This window comes from Rhinatrema bivittatum, unplaced genomic scaffold, assembly GCF_901001135.1.
Source record: "Rhinatrema bivittatum unplaced genomic scaffold, aRhiBiv1.1, whole genome shotgun sequence".
Classification (NCBI taxonomy): Eukaryota; Metazoa; Chordata; class Amphibia; order Gymnophiona; family Rhinatrematidae; genus Rhinatrema; species Rhinatrema bivittatum.
The window spans coordinates 31305-49296 of NW_021820818.1; the positions used below are offsets into that span (position 1 = coordinate 31305).

The window sequence follows — 17992 nt, forward strand, 5'->3', positions numbered from 1 at the left end:
CCCTGCTCCCCTTTCCCCTAACTCTCATTCCTAATACCTTTCCCTCTTTTTTTCCTCTTCCATCCTTCTATTGCTTCCCTGCCCCTTCTTTACCCCTCTCCTTTCTTACATCCTCTCCTCATTCTCCTTTCTTTCACCCACCCCATCCCCCTATTCCTTCTCTTTCATCCTCCTTTTGCAGCCCTGCACCCTCTTTCATATCCTTCCCTTATTTCCCTGCAGAGTGGTGTTCTTTATACCATTTGTGTGTCACCCTTAGCATATACCAGATTTATTTATTTATTTATTTTTTGGTTTTTATATACCGGTGTTCCTGTATGAAGTACAGATCACATCGGTTTACATTGAAACAGAACATGAAAATCACCAATAAAGGCATTACATAGAACAAGGTTATGAAACTTGGAATAGGGTACATTAGTTCAAAACTTAACAATAATGTTGTAACATTAATGACTAAAAGAAGAGAAACCTAAAAAACTTAGTTAATAGGTCTTATTAAACATAAAAATAAAAATCATAAAAGTATAATTGAGAGAATCTCATATGTCCTGCAATTAGTTTTATGATGTAGAGTTTTCACATTCATGAAATCTCTAGAAACAGCAAAATTTCAATGTGCTTCCTAAAGAACTGTGTACACTGCATAACGGAGATTTATTTAGAATCTTCCTCTGTGCTCTGACACCAAAGAGTCTGGTCTCTCAAAACAGAATACATTGTATTAAGAAATGAAAAAGATATTGAAATAATGCTTGAAATACACAGAGGGTGAGACCGCACCTTGAATACTGTGTACAATTCTGGTTGCCACATCTCTTAAAAGATATAGTTGCAATGGAGAAGGTACAGAGAAGGGCGACCAAAATGATAAAGGGGATGGAACAGCTCTCCTATGAGGAAAGACTAAAGAGGTTAGGGCTGTTCAGCTTGGAGAAGAGACGGCTGAGGGAGGATATGATAGGTCTTGAACAAGTAGATGTGAATCGGTTATTTACACTTTCGGATAATAGAAGGATTAGGGGGCATTCCATGAAGTTAGCAAGTAGTACATTTAAGACTAATTGGAGAAAATTATTTTTCACTCAACACACAAAGCTCTGGCATTTGTTCCCAGAGGATGTGGTTAGTGTAGCTGGGTTCAAAAAAGGTTTGGATACGTTCTTGGAGGAGAAGTCCATTAACTGCTATTAATCAAGTTTGAGGGAATAGCCACTGCTATTAATTGCATCAATAGCATGGGATGATCTTAGTGTTTGGGTAATTGCCAGGTTCTTGTGGCCTGGTTTGGCCTCTGTTGGAAACAGGATGCTGGGCTTGATGGACCCTTGGTCTGACCCAGCATGGCAATTTCTTATGTTCTTATGGCTATAGGACACCAAGAAATACAAATAAATATACCAACCAGAATATTAAGTGCTTCAGAATTGTCTTTGCAGCATGTCATCATTAAGGGTGTATTTCCAAGTTCTCCTTCTAGATCAATATCAATACCGCTGTGAGAAACCAGAACCTAGGCAAACAGAAAAATATTTTGCTAAGTAATACAACACAAACGAGAAGCAAGAACAAAACGTCAGATTTTTTTAATTATTTTAACGTTTGTGAATTGAGGCGCCGTTTATATTACATTTTGACACCTGCTTTCACCTTCATTTACAATAGTGTTACTAAAGCTAAGATTTGGGGAGCAAAAGGCTAAAAGGACAATATGTAGAGTTCATACAGTAAGACCAAGCTGGCAGCTAAAGAGAGGGACTCAGAAGCTGTGCAAGATGAGTTTACAGCCAGCAAAATAAGAAAGCTCTTTCTCCTAACAAATGAAGCAGAAAACCCTGCACAGTATTCTCAATATTGTTCCATCTAAATTGTGCACTTCAGTTTTTTAAATCATAGGAAATGTTCTTAAAATATTCTCTTTAAAGAAGTAAATATTGCACATTGTTTTTGGATGGCAAGAAATAATGTGTTCCCAACAAACTATTTCTACACAGATATAAAAATTGGTATCCCAATGACCGATGTTAAATATTATTCTCTAGTGCTTGAAAGAAGTAAAGTGGTGGTTGTGGTATTTCACCAAATGCACAGAAATAAAGGGCCAAAAGCAAGTTGCAGGTGACACCAGTTTGTAGGAATAAATACAATTGTGATAATCTTTAGATATTTATATATCCTTAATCTAGTGAAGGCATAGGAACTAAAGAAGAAATTGTCTGACTACATCAATATTTGCTTTTAAAGAACATAGGTCAATTTTTATTAAATGGCAGAGCACCTAACTTTGGCCTAGATTTATCATTTTGCATGAATAGTGCCTGTAATTAAAAAAAAAAAACAAAACAGGGTGTGGTTAGGGTAATTTTATCACTCCTACAATATACTCTTGCCCTAGCTTGATAGCACCTAGGTAGAACGTGCAGAAAACCCTGCATAGCATCTAGGCAGAGAGTGCATCAAGCTAGGGCAAGAGTACATTGTAGAAATCTCAACTTTGTGTTCCTTTCTTCATTCCGAATCACATCAAATGTTCACTGATATGCACTATGCTGTTCATATCTGACTGAGAATGTAAAACTGGACCACCACCAAAAATTAACCTCGAGTTACTAGTTGATCCTCCTACTGTGGTATAAATAGTTGCCTAATATGGGTGCCACCCCATAGGCTCTCACTCACTCCCTCCCTTCCCACTCCACCCTCTCCTGCCGAAAACAGGATTTGTAATATTTATTGCAAATCCCATTTTGGGCATATCGCACAGCATAACACCAGCAAAAAAGGTGTAGTTTTTTTTCTAGCATTAAAAACATGCATTACACTATCACACACAACATTAAAACACCCTCATTTTCATTAACCATGCCCAAACATTCTCCTAGGAAAAATGTTTAGTATATTTGTGCAGAATGAAATAAGAAAGTCAGCATTATTAACAACTTCTGTCCCTTTGTAAATTTTCCCTGAGCAGAGATTGGTCTAAACAACCATATTAGAAACTCATCTCTGCATTATGGGCATATACAATAAACTTCAGATGCAGGTTAAGACATTCTTGAGCATGCTAAAAATAGTGGGCTATCCAGGAAGACATTACTATGCACATTAAAGGAGTCTTAACAGACATTTCCATGAGTGTGCAAGAATATTTGTCTATGCATGCAAATAAAGGGATGATATATGCAAATGAGGGGTGTGAGGGAGCATGCAAGGAACTCCCTCAGAACACCTTAAAGGACCAGGTACAGCTATCTGTATTGGTCCTCCTTAAATCCCAACCCACCAAGGAATATGGGATAGGGTGGATCACTGCAAGTAGAGATGAGGGAGGCTCAGGGAGAGAGATTGAAGCCTTGATAATATGAACTGTAAGTTAGAAATATTTTTGTTGAATTGCACAAACCAGCTAACTTGTTTACTATTGCTCAACAATAAAGAAGCTTATAAAGATTGTTGCCAGAATCCAGCCTGGAATCTGTTCTCTGGTTAGTCCTGACCACTCTGCATCACAAGGGGGGACATACTCACCCTCAACACTATTTAGAAAGAACTTGCTAACTGGATGCTGTTTAATACCAGCTCAGATGGTGAGAAACCATCTCGCTGCCATCAACTCCTTACTTACCAACCTCCACCTTGCTCTAAACACTGCCAAAACTGAACTCCTCCTCTTACCCCTTTCACTGTTGCCCTTGCGCATTTTCAAATATTGCACACAACCTATGTACATACCACTTGTTCATTGTTTCCCTGTACATATTTTCTCCTCACGTTTCCGTCTTCACCCCCCCTGCCCCCCCCTTTGTCTCGACCACCCCCTCCCTCCCCTATTTATTTAGTTATTGATCTGTTACTATGTTCTAGGTTACACAATGTTCCTTGTAAAGGCTTTGCCTATATATATCCTTGTTTTATCTGTAAACCGGCACGATGTGCAAACGGTTGCCGGTATATAAAATTAAATAAATAAATAAAATAAATAAATAAAATATCCCATCACCCCCCCTACCAATCCCGCACTCACAATTGACTCTGCTATCAAGATTCCTCATGCACAGCCCTGCGCAAGGAACCTGGGGGTCCTAATCGACCAACAACTGAACTTCAAAAAACATATCAGTGCCATACTCAAAGAGGGTTTCTTCAAACTTAAAGTCTTAAAAAAACCTGAAACCTCTCCTTCACGCTAGTGACTTCCGCACTGTCGTCCAGGCTACACTGGCATCCAAGATGGATTACTGTAACTCCCTCTTACTTGGCCTACCCTCCTCCTCCTTAAAGCCCCTCCAAATGCTACAGAACACTGTAGCCAGAACCCTCTCCAACGCTCACAAATACGACCATATTTCCCCTATACTGAAGGACCTACACTGGCTCCCTATTCCCTCCTGCATCCTCTTTAAATCTCTGACCATTATCCATAAAGCCTTATATTCCCATCACTCCAACTAGCTGGTAGATCCCCCTCCAATTTGCCTGCTCGAATCGACCGACAAGGACCACTAACAAAGGGTCCCTCCATGTGCCATCCCTAAAGAAAGCACACCTCACAGCTACAAGGGATCGGGCGCTCTCCATTGCTGGACCTATGCACTGGAACTCACTCCCAACCCACCTTAGACTTGAACCTTGCATCACCAAATTCAGAGCCCAGCTCAAAACCTGGCTATTCAAACAAGCCTTTCCCCAACACCCTTGATGAATATTGAATTGTGATGGATCATGACCTGAATTTGACTATGACCTTATGACATTATAGTTCACTTGTTGTTTGTTCCTATGCTTCTCTGCTCTCCTATTGGTTTTTTGTTCCCCTTCCCCTTCTACTTGTAATTTCCATTGCTTTTGTTCCATGTAAACCAAGGTGATGTTTCGACTAACATCGGTATAGAAGACTCTTTAAATAAATAAATAATATAGTGTTAATTTACTAACGTGAACATGTTACTTAGTGAGGACAAGTTAGTTAGCATGAACATGCTAAATGGAGCATGTTCATGCTAACTAGGGTACAGCTAACTAGAAACAGAAATCCTGAAAAAAAGCAAGCCTTGAACAGAAGATGACCCTATACAACTGTACTCGTAGGCCAGTGTTATTCAAGGAAAGACCTGCAGACCACCGAGGCTCCTGCAGACCCTTAGTGTGACCCTGTGGTGGTGTGGCTTCCAGTTTGCATTCTTCTCCTATCATAGCAGGGAAAAAAAGAGACTTCCGGCACAGGCCAATGACAAGGGAGGTCTTAAAGTGGGCCCATGCTCGCTGAAGAGCAGCAAGGAAAAAAGGAGGGAAGGAGGTAGTGATGGCCAATGGGTGGGAAGTTGTGGCAGAAATTATGTAATTGGCAGTGCCCCAACACGAGAAGAGACACTGATGGTCCCGTACTGCAGCCAATCTCCAGCACTGGACCATAGTAAGAGGCTACAGGAGAGTGGAGACATTTAGGGTTCAGAGAGATTAAGGCTGCTGTTGTAGAGAAGAGTAAATGTTGAAAGGCAGCTGTGTGTGGAGGGAACTGAGGGTTCATAGGCAGCTGCTAGATGGAAGAGGGTTGCTAGGTGGCTTCTGTGGAGAAGTGTGGGGATGCTGAGGCTTCTGCCATGAGGTTGGGAGTTTATAATGCTGCTGCTGGGCAGGCAGGCAGGGAATGGGATCCAGAGGTTGCTGCTATGTGGAGGTAGATGTTCTGAAGCTACTGCTCTGTAGGGGAGTTAGAGAGATTATTGCTGTGTGGGGGGTTAGGATTTAGAGGCTGCTACTGCTGATGTGGGGAGTGGAGGGGAGAGATCAAGGCTGCTGCTACTGTAGGGAGGTTGAAGGAGAGACTGCTACTGCTGTGTGTGGGGCATGGAGGTTGGGAAAAGAGAGATAGAGATATGAAGTCACTGGCAAACGTCACTTGGTTGTTGGTCAATGGCCCTGTGAAGGAAAAATCTGTCAGCCCTCCTTCAAATCACTTTAAATCCAAAATGGCGCCCACTTAAAAACTAGTGAAGGCCACTGCCATAGGCCCTTGGGGATGAATACATTTGACCATACTTAAATTTGCCAAATTAAAACACAGCTAACAATTTTTGCACAAATTCTAATAAACATATACATTTTCATACAACAAACAGGTCTTGTCAAACAAAGCAGTGAACATTTCACAATGTACAACACACAGTGGTTTCATACTGGTGTGGAAACAAACGAGGCTCCAAGGTGTTAGCATGTTTCTCAGGATCACCACTAATCTTGCTGGGGTTTATCTGGCCATTGAGCACTTCTGGCTTTTAAACATCTGTCCATGACAGTCTTTATCGTGGAGACCCAGCCCCATTCCCTGGCAAGTCACAAAAGCAGGGTTCCTCCATCTGGTGGCAGCAAGGTGGAAGAAGGGCTCCTCCTAGAGGTAAGTGACTAAACAATAGGGCCCCCAACCCCAGAAATATAGAAAGAGTTTTCACCAGACAACAGCAGGATGGAGAGATGTGAAGTGTTACATCCGAGTGTGCTAGATGGCTTCAACTAGTTTGCCTCACCTTGTTCATGGCTCCTCCCGCTTACTTTGGGAAAATGGCTACCGCCGTGTCTATAAGCCGCCCTCTAGCTCGTAGAGTTAGCAACCAATTGGTCTTGGCCAGTCTAAGCTACTCTGCCGCTTCTGTGCTGCCGCTGGAAGCTCTTTCTCTGCCCTTTGGGGTAACTGCTAACCTGGGTACCCACTCCTCAGGGGCCCTCTGCTTTATTTCAGGTGCCTTACAGGGATCAGATACTCGCTCCTCGAGGACCTGCTCTCCCTGCCTCTGTGCCTGTACCATCTACTTCAACCTGGTGGACTCGCATACCTACAGCAACCATCTAGTGAGTAGTCTAACCCTCAGTCTATCTCATCCACAGTACTGCTTTGCTGGGAAACCTGCACCGGAATTCCCCTATACCAACGGGGTGAGAAGGGTCCCCTCTGCTGAGGGTCCTGAGGCTGCTACATCCAGACCTCACTACTGCCACCTCTGGTGGTATCTTTCAAAGCTGTATAATAAAAGAACTAACTCTGTGTTTGTGCGTCCTGAGTTTAGCCCAGTACGGTGGCTCCTCACGGGGCTCCTCCCCGTGGGTGTGGTCATCTTCCACAGTACCCGAAAATCCACTCAAACACTACTTAACCATAACATGAAGCAGAAGAGAAGGACAAAGAGGAGGAGGAGGTGATAGAGGCGAAACATGCATGAATATAAATCCACCTCTTTACAGAAGGCAAATTATTAACAAGCAATACTGTAAGGTCCCAAACGACAAAGGTCTGCTGAAGCCAAAATCACTGTAGGCACTCAGAAGCTTTGAACATAAGAATATAAGAATTGCTATGCTGGGTCAGTCCAAGGGCTATCAAGCCCAGCATCCTATCTCCAATAGTGGCCAGTCAGGGTCTCAAGTGCCTGGCAGATCCCATAAAGTAAATTTAATTCCTCTTACTCACCCCTAGGGAAGCAATAGCTTTAGTATAACTGGCTAATAATGTGTTATGGACTTTTCCAAATCTCTTTTAAACCCCACTATGTTAGTCGCCTTGATCTCGCTCTCTGGCAACAAATTCCACAGCTTGATAGAAAGTACTTTTTCACTCAGCGCACTATGATCTGTTTTGAATCTGCCCTTGTTTTAGTATTATATGAAAGGGTAAATAACCAGCCTTTATTTACCCATTCCACCCCACTCATGATTTTACAAACTTCTACCATATCTCCTCTCAGCAGTCAGGATCCCAGGGGCAGCAGCCACGGCATGCAGCAAGATCCAGAACAGAAAAACAGAGGTAAAGAGCACAGAATGAATGGGAAGGTATAAATGCAAGCCCACATTGAGGTGAGCTGGGATGAGCGGTGTCTCAGCTGAGCGCATTAGCACGAAACAATGCAGGCCAAGGAGGACAGGGCAGAGCTAAGCCCTGCGGCTGCAGACCTTCCTCACCTGCCACACCTCCTCCGCTAGGCCCAGAACTGCTGCCAGCTGGCCGAGCGAGCCTTTGTCCAAGCCGGCGGCGGGGCTCATGGTGTACACCCAGGTCGAGCTGCATGGCAGAAGGTTCGCCTAGGGCACCTAATCCCCTTATCCCGGCCCTGAACTATAGAGCCTTAACCAGCATAGCCCCTCATCATAGGAAAGCTATTCCATCCCCTTTACCATTTTTGTCACCCTCCTCTGCACCTTTTCTAGTTTCACAATGTCTTTCTTGAGATGGAGCAACCAGAACTGCAAACTGCTGAAGAGCAATCTGAGCCTCAAAAGCTTTCTTTAGCTGATTATGATCATTGGTTTGGTTTCAGTGCAGAGCTCATGTCTGAGTTTTGGGCAGTAGTAGACTGTGTGGTACAGCCATGGTGGTGTCGTTGCCCCCCCCCCAAAAAAAAAAGTGGTCATGTTGAGGGGGGGGGGAAGGAAATGGATAGATGCCAATGCCCTTCTGAATCAGGATGGCCGGATTGCTGCCTAGGTCTATCCTCTGCATGATCCCTTCAGTCTTCAATCAAGTCCTCTCACACACCATTCGCTGACACAGAAGGCAGATAGTTAAAACACGTAGTGATGTCAGTTTTCTGCTCTCCTGGAACTATCCATTCTCCTTTGACATCTTGACCTGGGATGCACTAGCTCTCCCACTTCTTTCCTTTCTACTGACAAGCAACTCCTTATACCAGGAATCTTGGAAGCCAGCAGGAAGAATTAAGAGGAAAAGAGAACTGAGCCTGCTCCCTTTAGTATACTCACCCTATTTAGCTTCCCCTTAGTAAGTAACATGCTTGTGCTGTTTAGTCAATGCATTTTCAGGTTTCTGTGCAAGAGAACAGTGTGATCATAGCATTTCTGATATATTTTTTTTTTACCATGAGCATACTGAATTGTTTTGCATCACTCATTAAGTGGTTAGTTACCATGCCCATTATATCTTTTTGCAAACCCACACTAAAACTGAGTTGTATTGCTTAGGATCTTATATGTACTTTGGCTTTGTGCACATATTAACTATGCTTTATTGCAAATTTTAAACAGAATTTTTCAGATTCATAATATCAGCCACTATGTTTGCACATTTGCAACACACGACACAGCAGATAGTTTCCTAAGTAGTACAATATTTCTAGAAATAAGGGTCCACAAACATCTGTGACTAGCATTTTAGAACTCTTAACTTCCCTGATCTGAAGAAGGGAGCATAGCAGTATTCAGTCAGTTCAATAAAAAAAGTTAACACAACTTGTTTGTTGATCTTTATTCCTACATATTCAAGTGGACTAACATGGTAACCACAATACTTTGCTAAACATGCTACTTAAAACTGTTCCACATAAAATGGAAACATGCTAAAATTTGAAAGCTCTCTTTTCAAAAAGGTTTTTTCCTGTTATTTCTCCACTCCATAATCCCTGCTAGAAAACATGCAGTTGGAATAAAGGCTTACCTCAACTATTGCGTTGTGCTGCAACTGAACAGCCAGATGAAGAGGTGCCAACAAGTAGTAGTTTAAAATGTTAGGGTTAGCCCCTCTACTTAGAAGAAACCTTACACTTTCCATCTGATTTTTCTCCACAGCCCAGTGGAGGGGTGTGTTTCCCTTGTAATCCATTACATTCAGTACTAGACAGAAACACAAAACATTGTGATGAAACAGATATGACATCCCGTACGGACTAGTTATTTCTCAGGTGCAACGTGCAAGTAAATATTTGATTCATTGCTTTATTGCTTCTGAAAAAAAAAAAAAAGCTCTCTAACCCTGATGGCAATTTTCAGCAGGGTGGGAAGTCTGAAGGTCTGCAAACTCTGCACCTGGTTGGGTTGCGGGTAGGATCCATGCAGGAACATACGCCTAGGGATTGGCAGAATCAAACCCCTGTGCCTGCTTTCCTTCACCCTCTGAAATGACCCTTTCTCCCATGTGAAGCTCGGCGACTAGATTTAGCCGCTGAGGTGAGGATAATTTTCAGCTCCAGGGATTTCCCCTCGAAAATTGTTCTCTTTGTCATCAGGTGAGGAACAGGCCAGAATGCAGGTGAGGAAAATGGAAGCAAGAGACAGAAGAAATAAGAGACAGCACGAAAGAAGAAGAGTGTATAACAGATCGAAGGGAGAAAAGAGAGGCAAAAAAGGACAAAAACGATGACAGGATTATCCAATTATATAATTTTAGTCGTGCTATAGAAATAGCTCTCTCTCCTCAATTAAATGTGCCATGTGCAGCAAATGCACATTTAAGAGACCTTTATTTGCCCTAAAACACCAATACACCTACTAAAGCAAACCAACACCTAGATTCATCATTCGGCAATATTAATAGCAGAATGATGAGGGGCGAAAAAAAAAAAGGGGGAGTGATAGTGGGCAGCCAGCCGCATCACGGTGGTGCGGTTTCACCAGCTGCAATGCGGCCACACCACACACTATCGACCCCATAGCACCATGGGAAAAGGTGTAGTTATTTCCCACGTTGCTGCTGGCAATAATGTGAAAATTATTGTGATAACTCTGCCCAAAGCCCGTCCACACTCCTCCCTTTAATTAGAAAAATACTGGCACATCGCAGAATAAAGAATGACCCTGCAAGTTTCTAGAAATCCCTACACACAGCTTACATGCTGGCAGAATATTTCACCTCAGTCACACATGCAGAACACAGACAGACCTTCACCTAAATCATAATAGAGAAACTGTAAAATATAAACAAAAAAGTGCAGACAAACTGAACTGGAACAGCAACAAGCCACTATCTGTACGCAGTGCAACAATGGAAAAACAGAATCACTACCAGTCCTCAAAAATATCAAGAAATATAAAATCAACAGCAGTAAAACAAGACTAATAAAAAGAATAAATATTTCAAAACGGCTGATGAATAGAACATCAAATAATTATAAACTAATATAAAAATTTCCAGATACCAAAAAAATATTTTGAAACAGCAAAGATCCAATAAGTAAAGTAATAAGGATTAAAAAAAGACCCCTGAGTTGCTTACATATCTCAAAGCTTCAGATTTACAGGTGTCCTGAGATTGTTGGGAATTAGCAGGAGAGGATGGGGAATTTTACTCTCAAACTTTCTCCTCTCACTTACACACATGCTCTCCCCTCACTCGCACGTGCAAACACTTGCTCTCTCCCTCAACTTCACACACACACACAAACACACACCCTTTCTCTCACTCAATGACTCACTCTGAGGATCTCCCACCCTTTTCAAATCCTCTTCTTGGCTACTAGGCCTCTTTTTTCTTCAATCACCAGCTAGATGGGTTCTGCAGGTGGCCACCAACCTTTTTCTATTCTTTGGCTGCTAACAGAATGGGCTCCGCTGGCAGCCTGGAGGGACAATATACCCCTGCCCCCCCCTCCCCCCAAACTCTGTGGCACAGGATGGCGGCACCATGAGTCATATTTAAGTAGCATCTTCTGCCGCCACAGAGCCGATCTCGCAGTAAGAACTGAGAGACTGGTATGGCAGCAGCAGGAGATGACATTCACTTAAATTCGACACCTGAAGCCCAGTGCCAGGGAAGTGAGGTGGAAGATGGTGACAAACAAATTGCTGGTATAAATCACGAAGCTCTCATCCTAGAAATAAAACTCTTCTGCTCAGTCAGTTAATAGAAGGAGCTGAACCAAAGCATCAAAAGTCAAATATAAAGTGCGCCCCAGAAGGAGAGGAGAAATAGGGTGGGTATGGAGTGGAGTGGAACTGCTATGAGAGTAAGAAAAGGACTCTGACCAAGATGGAAAGCTTGTATTCCATTTCCCTAAGAAAAGCTGTGGAAATGAAAGACAAGGGACCAGATTACCTCTTTGAGTACATAATTGTAAACTGATTACACTCTAAAGATCTTTTCAGCTAGCTGTAGAAAGAACTTAAAACTGCTTCTGAGGCAAGGTCAACAAATTGCCACCGAGCTGTATCATTTGAAATAAAAGTGCAAGCTATAAATTATCATTTTCTGCATAACTGTGCTGGACTCAGCACCATTTTTTTTTTTTTTAAATCATTCAGGACAGGAGTGAACAGATTCACTTCTACCCCTTTCTTCATCATCCACCCCAACAGATGGGGTAAGTGGGGGCTAGGGAGATCCACGACCCTGCAACCTTTATGAAGGGGGGAGGGGGGGGCAGGAAAATCAGAGCAGCCTGGGAGGCCCCAGCTGGGCGAAGCCCAGGTCCAAGCCTTTCTGGGGAGGGGACTGAAGGAGGCCATTTTATTTCTTTTACAAAATACTGAAACATTTGGGGTATTTTTGTACAAGGCCATTTTCAGTTTGGATGTGATATTTGTTTTAAAATGAACTGCACATCCCTATCATAATATTTCCTTGCACTCACCAATCTTGATTTCCGTAACACTACCTACTAATATGGCTGACAACTGGCCAGTTTTCATCTAGACAGACAGTCTTGTTTATTGGCTGCTGTGTCTGGTCAGATTTATTCAATGGTGGCAATTTCTAATGGCCCTTTATTTATTTATTTATTTATTTATTTATTTTTTACACACCCCCTTACTATTCCAAATCCTTCTTGGCACTCCCCCCATCACACCACCCCTTCAGGCCAATAGAAAACAGTGAAAAGTGCTTTGTACCATGTTATCCTCCGCTGCCTCCTTAGCTTCATGATTTGAAATGCACTGTTCCCCATATATCTCACCCAGTCAGTCAATACTGCATGATCCAAACCACAAAACCGCAGCCAAGCAGCAGAGGAAGCCGACACAGTGTGAAGCACTGCTCTCCACCTTCCAGTCCACTGGAGACTGGGAATTAGCACGGGGTGGAAAACAAGACCAGGAATTGCAACTGAAAGGGGGAGGGGGGTGGAGGAAGAGGGCATAGTCTGCAGAGAGATAGTTGGGGTGGAAGGGAGACAGATCTTGCAATGAGAAGATCAGGGGGGGCGAAAAGGACTGTGAAGGATGTCCAGTTAACGTCTGTGGAAAAAGGTGGCAACCCTATCCACTCATGATGCTATGAACGATATGGCTACCTCATGAAAATAAAATGTTATATTTTCAGTTAAGCTTTGTGATACTCAAAATATATGTTTACTACATGTAAGCTATTAGAACTAGTCATGCATTTACCATTTTTTCCAAACGCATTTAATAAAGGATATGTACAAAGAGGGAGAGTTTTGCTGACCCTAATGGTTTTGTTCTGCAGGGGGGAATTTTATATGGTGGCACACTGTTTAGCGTACAATGGATATCAGAGTAGCATCCCTATACTTGCAAGAAACACCCCCCCCCCCCACCCCAAAATCCAGCCATTGGATCTTTAGGGACTGATTTCCAAAAGCATTTATGTAAATAAATGTGGTTTTATACACATACATTTCCCAGAGTTGGTGCACATAAAAGAATGCACAGAAGTGATTCTGCGTGTACTTTCACATGCACTAGAAGAAGGAGGCATTCTAAAGGGGGGGGGGGGGACAAGAACTGGGGCAGGGATAGCATTTACGTGCATATTTTCAATTGTCAATTGTGTGCGTAAATCCATGCACACACATTTATACCTGTGCATAGATTTACACAGGTGCAAATGCGTATGCGGTGCTGGGTTCCATGCGTACCCACTAATTTTCAAAGTAGACTTAGGCATACGTATGCTTTGAAAATGTGGGCTAAAATGCCTAAGTGTACTTTGAATCAGCAAACTTTACTCCTCTACAGACCAATTAAAAAAAAAATTACCTTCCCAATGTTCAGAGAACAGACAAAGTCTTACTTTAACTTCCCATCTTAAAAAAAGTATTCTCAATAGCACATCACCTTCCAATACCATGCTGGCGTATATGCTTAGTAATTCCTCCCCACTGCACACCCACACTGCCATAAGCCACTACCACCATTTTCTGCAAACCTGTCTCCCTTCGAGCTATATGTAATTAGTCCTTGGTAAGTGTTTCTATTCAAAGAAGATAAACTGAACCCTTCTTACCTTCATCAGAGGATTCATCAGTAATCATCATCAATAATTCAAGATTACCACTTGCTGCAGCAAAATGCAGTGGGGTTGCTTTCTCATTGTCCACACTGTTTAAGCTATTAGGATTCTTCATGATGAAGCTTCGCAATCTGGTATCATCACCCAATGAAATCAACTAGTATATATTAAAGAGTATTGTTAATCTGAGCTTCTGTTTTGAACTAGAGAGCTATTCAGTTCAAAAGAAACAGATGTCCAATGTACAGTACATTAATTGTCAAGCAAATGGAAAAGGAAATAAATGGAACTATTAATGGTATTTGTTGCATCTTTGAGCCACCAAATGGAGCATACATTCATATTTAACCTTAAATATTTCTGCAATGATTGTTCAAACAATCGGTTGCATACAGTAGATTCAGAGCAAGGAGTTTTGCAAATGAAATCTTACCCCCACATTTACATTTTATATGAGCCTTGAATTGGAACCATAAGAGCAGTTTATTTTCATAAAAGCACTAATAATTCAATATGGGGTCATTTTGTAACATTGTGCATAAATTAGCCAGCAAACGTGCACCTAAAATTACGCTTTTAAAGCAGACTTGCACACAAAAGTCCACTTTAAAAATTATCCCAGCAAAACTAACACACAATTTCACTTGCCATTTGGTATGAATAGTTTTTGTCCAGAGAATTGACGTGCATGCAATAAAAGCCCCATTATCCAGGATGCATGGAAATAGCCCTTGCCAGTTAGTCGAATATGCCAATTATCTGAGAAATCCCTGCTTTTTACTCCAGAGACTACAGAGTCAGGAGGGGGAAGGGATGATGCAGGAGTCACATGCCACAGAGCAAAGCTACTGTGTTTCCTTAGCATTCTTTTAAACTTTCTTGGCAGCAGTAAACAACAAAAAATCCCTGCTACTAGATGCATTAGTTGAGCTTTCTCGGTGATGAGAGCCAGGTAAGGGGGCTTTTACTGTAATTTTTTTTAAATCAAAAAGTATGCGCATACATACCAACGATGCTCAGACTCTTTAAAAAAAGCATCAGTCTCCTTAAAAGTGTATGCAGTGTGTATGTGCGTAATTTTAAGCAGAGTTTTCTAAAGGAGCATTTCAAAAGGTAAAGCACTACTATACCGCAGAAATCCCTTTGAAAAATTACCCTTCCTATGAAGACTTCTGGCAGATTCTATTTTTGAAGAGTTAAATAAAATAAATCATGATCTGACATCTATTGCTTCCTGGGTTAGAGAACACAGACTAAAACTCAATGCTTAGAAAGCTGAAGCCCTATGGACTGGAAATTCCAATTTTAAGATTTCACTAAAAGGAGAATGTATGGAATTTAGGAGGGACTAGTTTGATTTGAAGCTGTGCATGGATGAGCAAATCACTGTAGTTCATTCTAGTTTCTACCACCTTTAGGACCATTTACCAACTTTGTCTAATGTTGTCGACATCAGATTTGGCTTTCAGCAATTCAGGCCTGGGCTATTTCCAGATTAGATTACTGTAATGCAATTTATATTGGTCTCCTTCAGAAATCTTTGAAAAGACTCTAGCTATTATCACAGAATACAGGATCTTTGATGGGCTAAGCCCTAGAGACCATGTTTCTCCTTTGCTCAAGAATTTATATGGACTACCTATAGAATTTCAGATCAGATTTAAAATTCTGCTACTAACTTTTAAAGAAAGGAACAACCTTGGTCCAGATTACCTTACTGTCTTGTTCCACATATTCCACAGCATTGTCTTTATCTTTTACATTTCCAAAGTCTTTCAAAAAAATGTAATAAGTGGTTCATGAGACTGCACAGATTCACCACAACAACACTTTTTTTTTTCCTGGAAGGAATCGGGAATGAGGGTGTGGCATACAATGTGCTGCGCTGATGCTTAAAATCTCCCTTAAAACTCACTGGCCCTTGGCAGCCGCGGACCTGTCAGAGCAAGATATACCGAGGCAGGCCAGGAAGGGGCTGAGAAGCAGTAACATAGTCGCAGAAGCCCAAGAGATTCTGCAAAGCTTCCACAGAGGAACTGGAGTAAGAAAGCGACAGGACAGGGAAAAGCCACAATACTATTAAAAAAAAAAAAAAAAAGCTCCTCAAATTTCTCTCTTGAAATCTAACAAGATGTTGAAAACTTTGGCTCTGATTCATCGAGGTATTTTCCCATAGACACAGAATGGGAGAAAAGCCTTAGTGAATCAGGCGGAAAGTTTGCTGGTATTGCCCTTATTGAGCAGGTGGTAACTTCTCCCCTCAGCCGCTCTGCTGTGGGCTGAGTGAGTTGCAAAGGGCGGGCTTTTTTTTTTTTTTTTAGCAAGCATCGACAAGCCCCAGCCCCAGAGCGCGAGGAGGAGGAGATGGGGGGTTTTTTTTGGTTTTTTTTTTTGTTTCTTTTATTTTGTTTTTCGGTGCTATAGGTACGACGGGACCACGCCGGCCGAATTCAAAGACAAAAACCTACCTCAAAGATACCGAGCTCAGGGGGCTTCTGGCAGGGCTCCGGCTCCAGTCCCACGCCGTCGTACTCCTCCGCCCCGGGGTGCAGGATCCTCTTCAGGGAGCGCTTCATCCCCGCTTTCTTCTGCACCTGCTGCTGCCGCCTGCAAAAGGGCAAAGCGCGGATTCAGGCCGTTAGAGGGTCGGGCAGGCGCTCCCTCGCTGCCCTTTGCAGACTGCACGGCGTTTGTTGGCCCACGCCCACACCACTAGCCCGGGTACCACATGGCTTCGGTTCACACCCAGTGCCTTCTAATAGCTTTGCAAGGAAATACGGCGATTATAAACGGGTTACATAAATTAAGTGATCAGGTTTAAGATTACGTAACACGTGTGCTGGGAGGATGCTGTCGAGATCCCCCCCTCCCCCCGTGTGGTGCCCATTTCCTGGCTGAAGCATTTTCGTCCGCTCCTGACTAACTTGCTCTCGTTCCCCCTCCCGCAGTATATACAGGGTGCAGGACTGCGGTTTTAGGGACTCCTACCCTTACTTGATGGAAACCGATCCAACCCGCATCCACCTCTCTAGACTCGACAGCTTGCGCTTCTCCTCCACAGCCCTCTCTTTTTTTTTGTTTTAAAAGGAAATCACACACAGACCCTTGTCCCCTGTTCGCTAGTTCTATGCTGCACAAATTGTATGAATTTCTTCTTAATCGCCGAACGAGGATGCAGCTTTGTGCTTCAGGCATTGTTTTTAAAGCAAATTGGGAAATCCTTTGTCACCCAGATGTTAACTGCAGTTGTTGCTGAAACTGCTTTTAGGCCACCGCATGAACCGCTCTGGAGCTGCTGAAGAGTCGCTGGAAAATTAGGTGCAAACTTTTCATGTGACAGACTCAACTTTATGCCCTGTACAAGTTTAACAATAAAAGAACCAAAATATATGACTCAAGATGTTATGTGCAAAAGGAATACATTAAACTTAAATTGGTTTTCAAGGAGGAAGAGTGTGGGGGGAGTACAGCACGTGAATAATTACAGGACCACTGCAAGAAAAGGTTAAGAGGAGCACCTTTTAGTCTGGGGCTGCATTATGACATTGTTTTGACAATGTTATTGCTTCAAATAAACTTAGTTGATTAGGAAATTTTGAGTGCCTCATAGGTCTCATAATGTGCAATGTTTCTATTATGTGTATATCCTTTTTCCCCCACCCCCCCCCCCTAACATTTCCAGAGTTTTGTTGCTCAGTTTTCGTCTGTGACGGTCTTTAACTCATTTGGTTCCGTTTCAGGCACAGTCCCTGCTCTGCCCCAGGGCTTTCATGGTAACCCATCAGATGTATGGTGAGGGAACTTTTAAAATGCCACTACATGTCATAGCTTTGCAGACTATATCCTTTCATGTCATATCAGGGACTTTGCCAATTTTTCCTGGGGGTTTTTTTTTTTTTTGGCGGGGGAGAGGGTTTTTAAAAAGTTTGCTTAGTTTGGAGAGGCAAGGGCTAGGGAAGGCATCCGGGTAGGGGAGGGGGTTGGCTCAGCACTAGCCTGGAGCCAATATTGCCCATTGGT

General features: G+C 42.6%; 1 protein-coding gene across 1 annotated transcript; it reads right to left on the minus strand.

Annotated features, from left to right (window-relative positions):
* Positions 1-1405: 1405 nt before the first annotated feature.
* LOC115082166 (transient receptor potential cation channel subfamily A member 1-like) lies at positions 1406-16683 on the minus strand (the record flags this gene model as incomplete). Its single annotated transcript, XM_029586423.1, has 4 exons — positions 16441-16683; positions 13967-14129; positions 9443-9618; positions 1406-1513 (listed from the first exon to the last, which is right to left on the minus strand). Coding segments are annotated over exons 1-4 (555 nt in total), but the record flags the coding sequence as incomplete, so codon positions are not given.
* Between the last annotated feature and the right edge of the window lie 1309 nt (positions 16684-17992).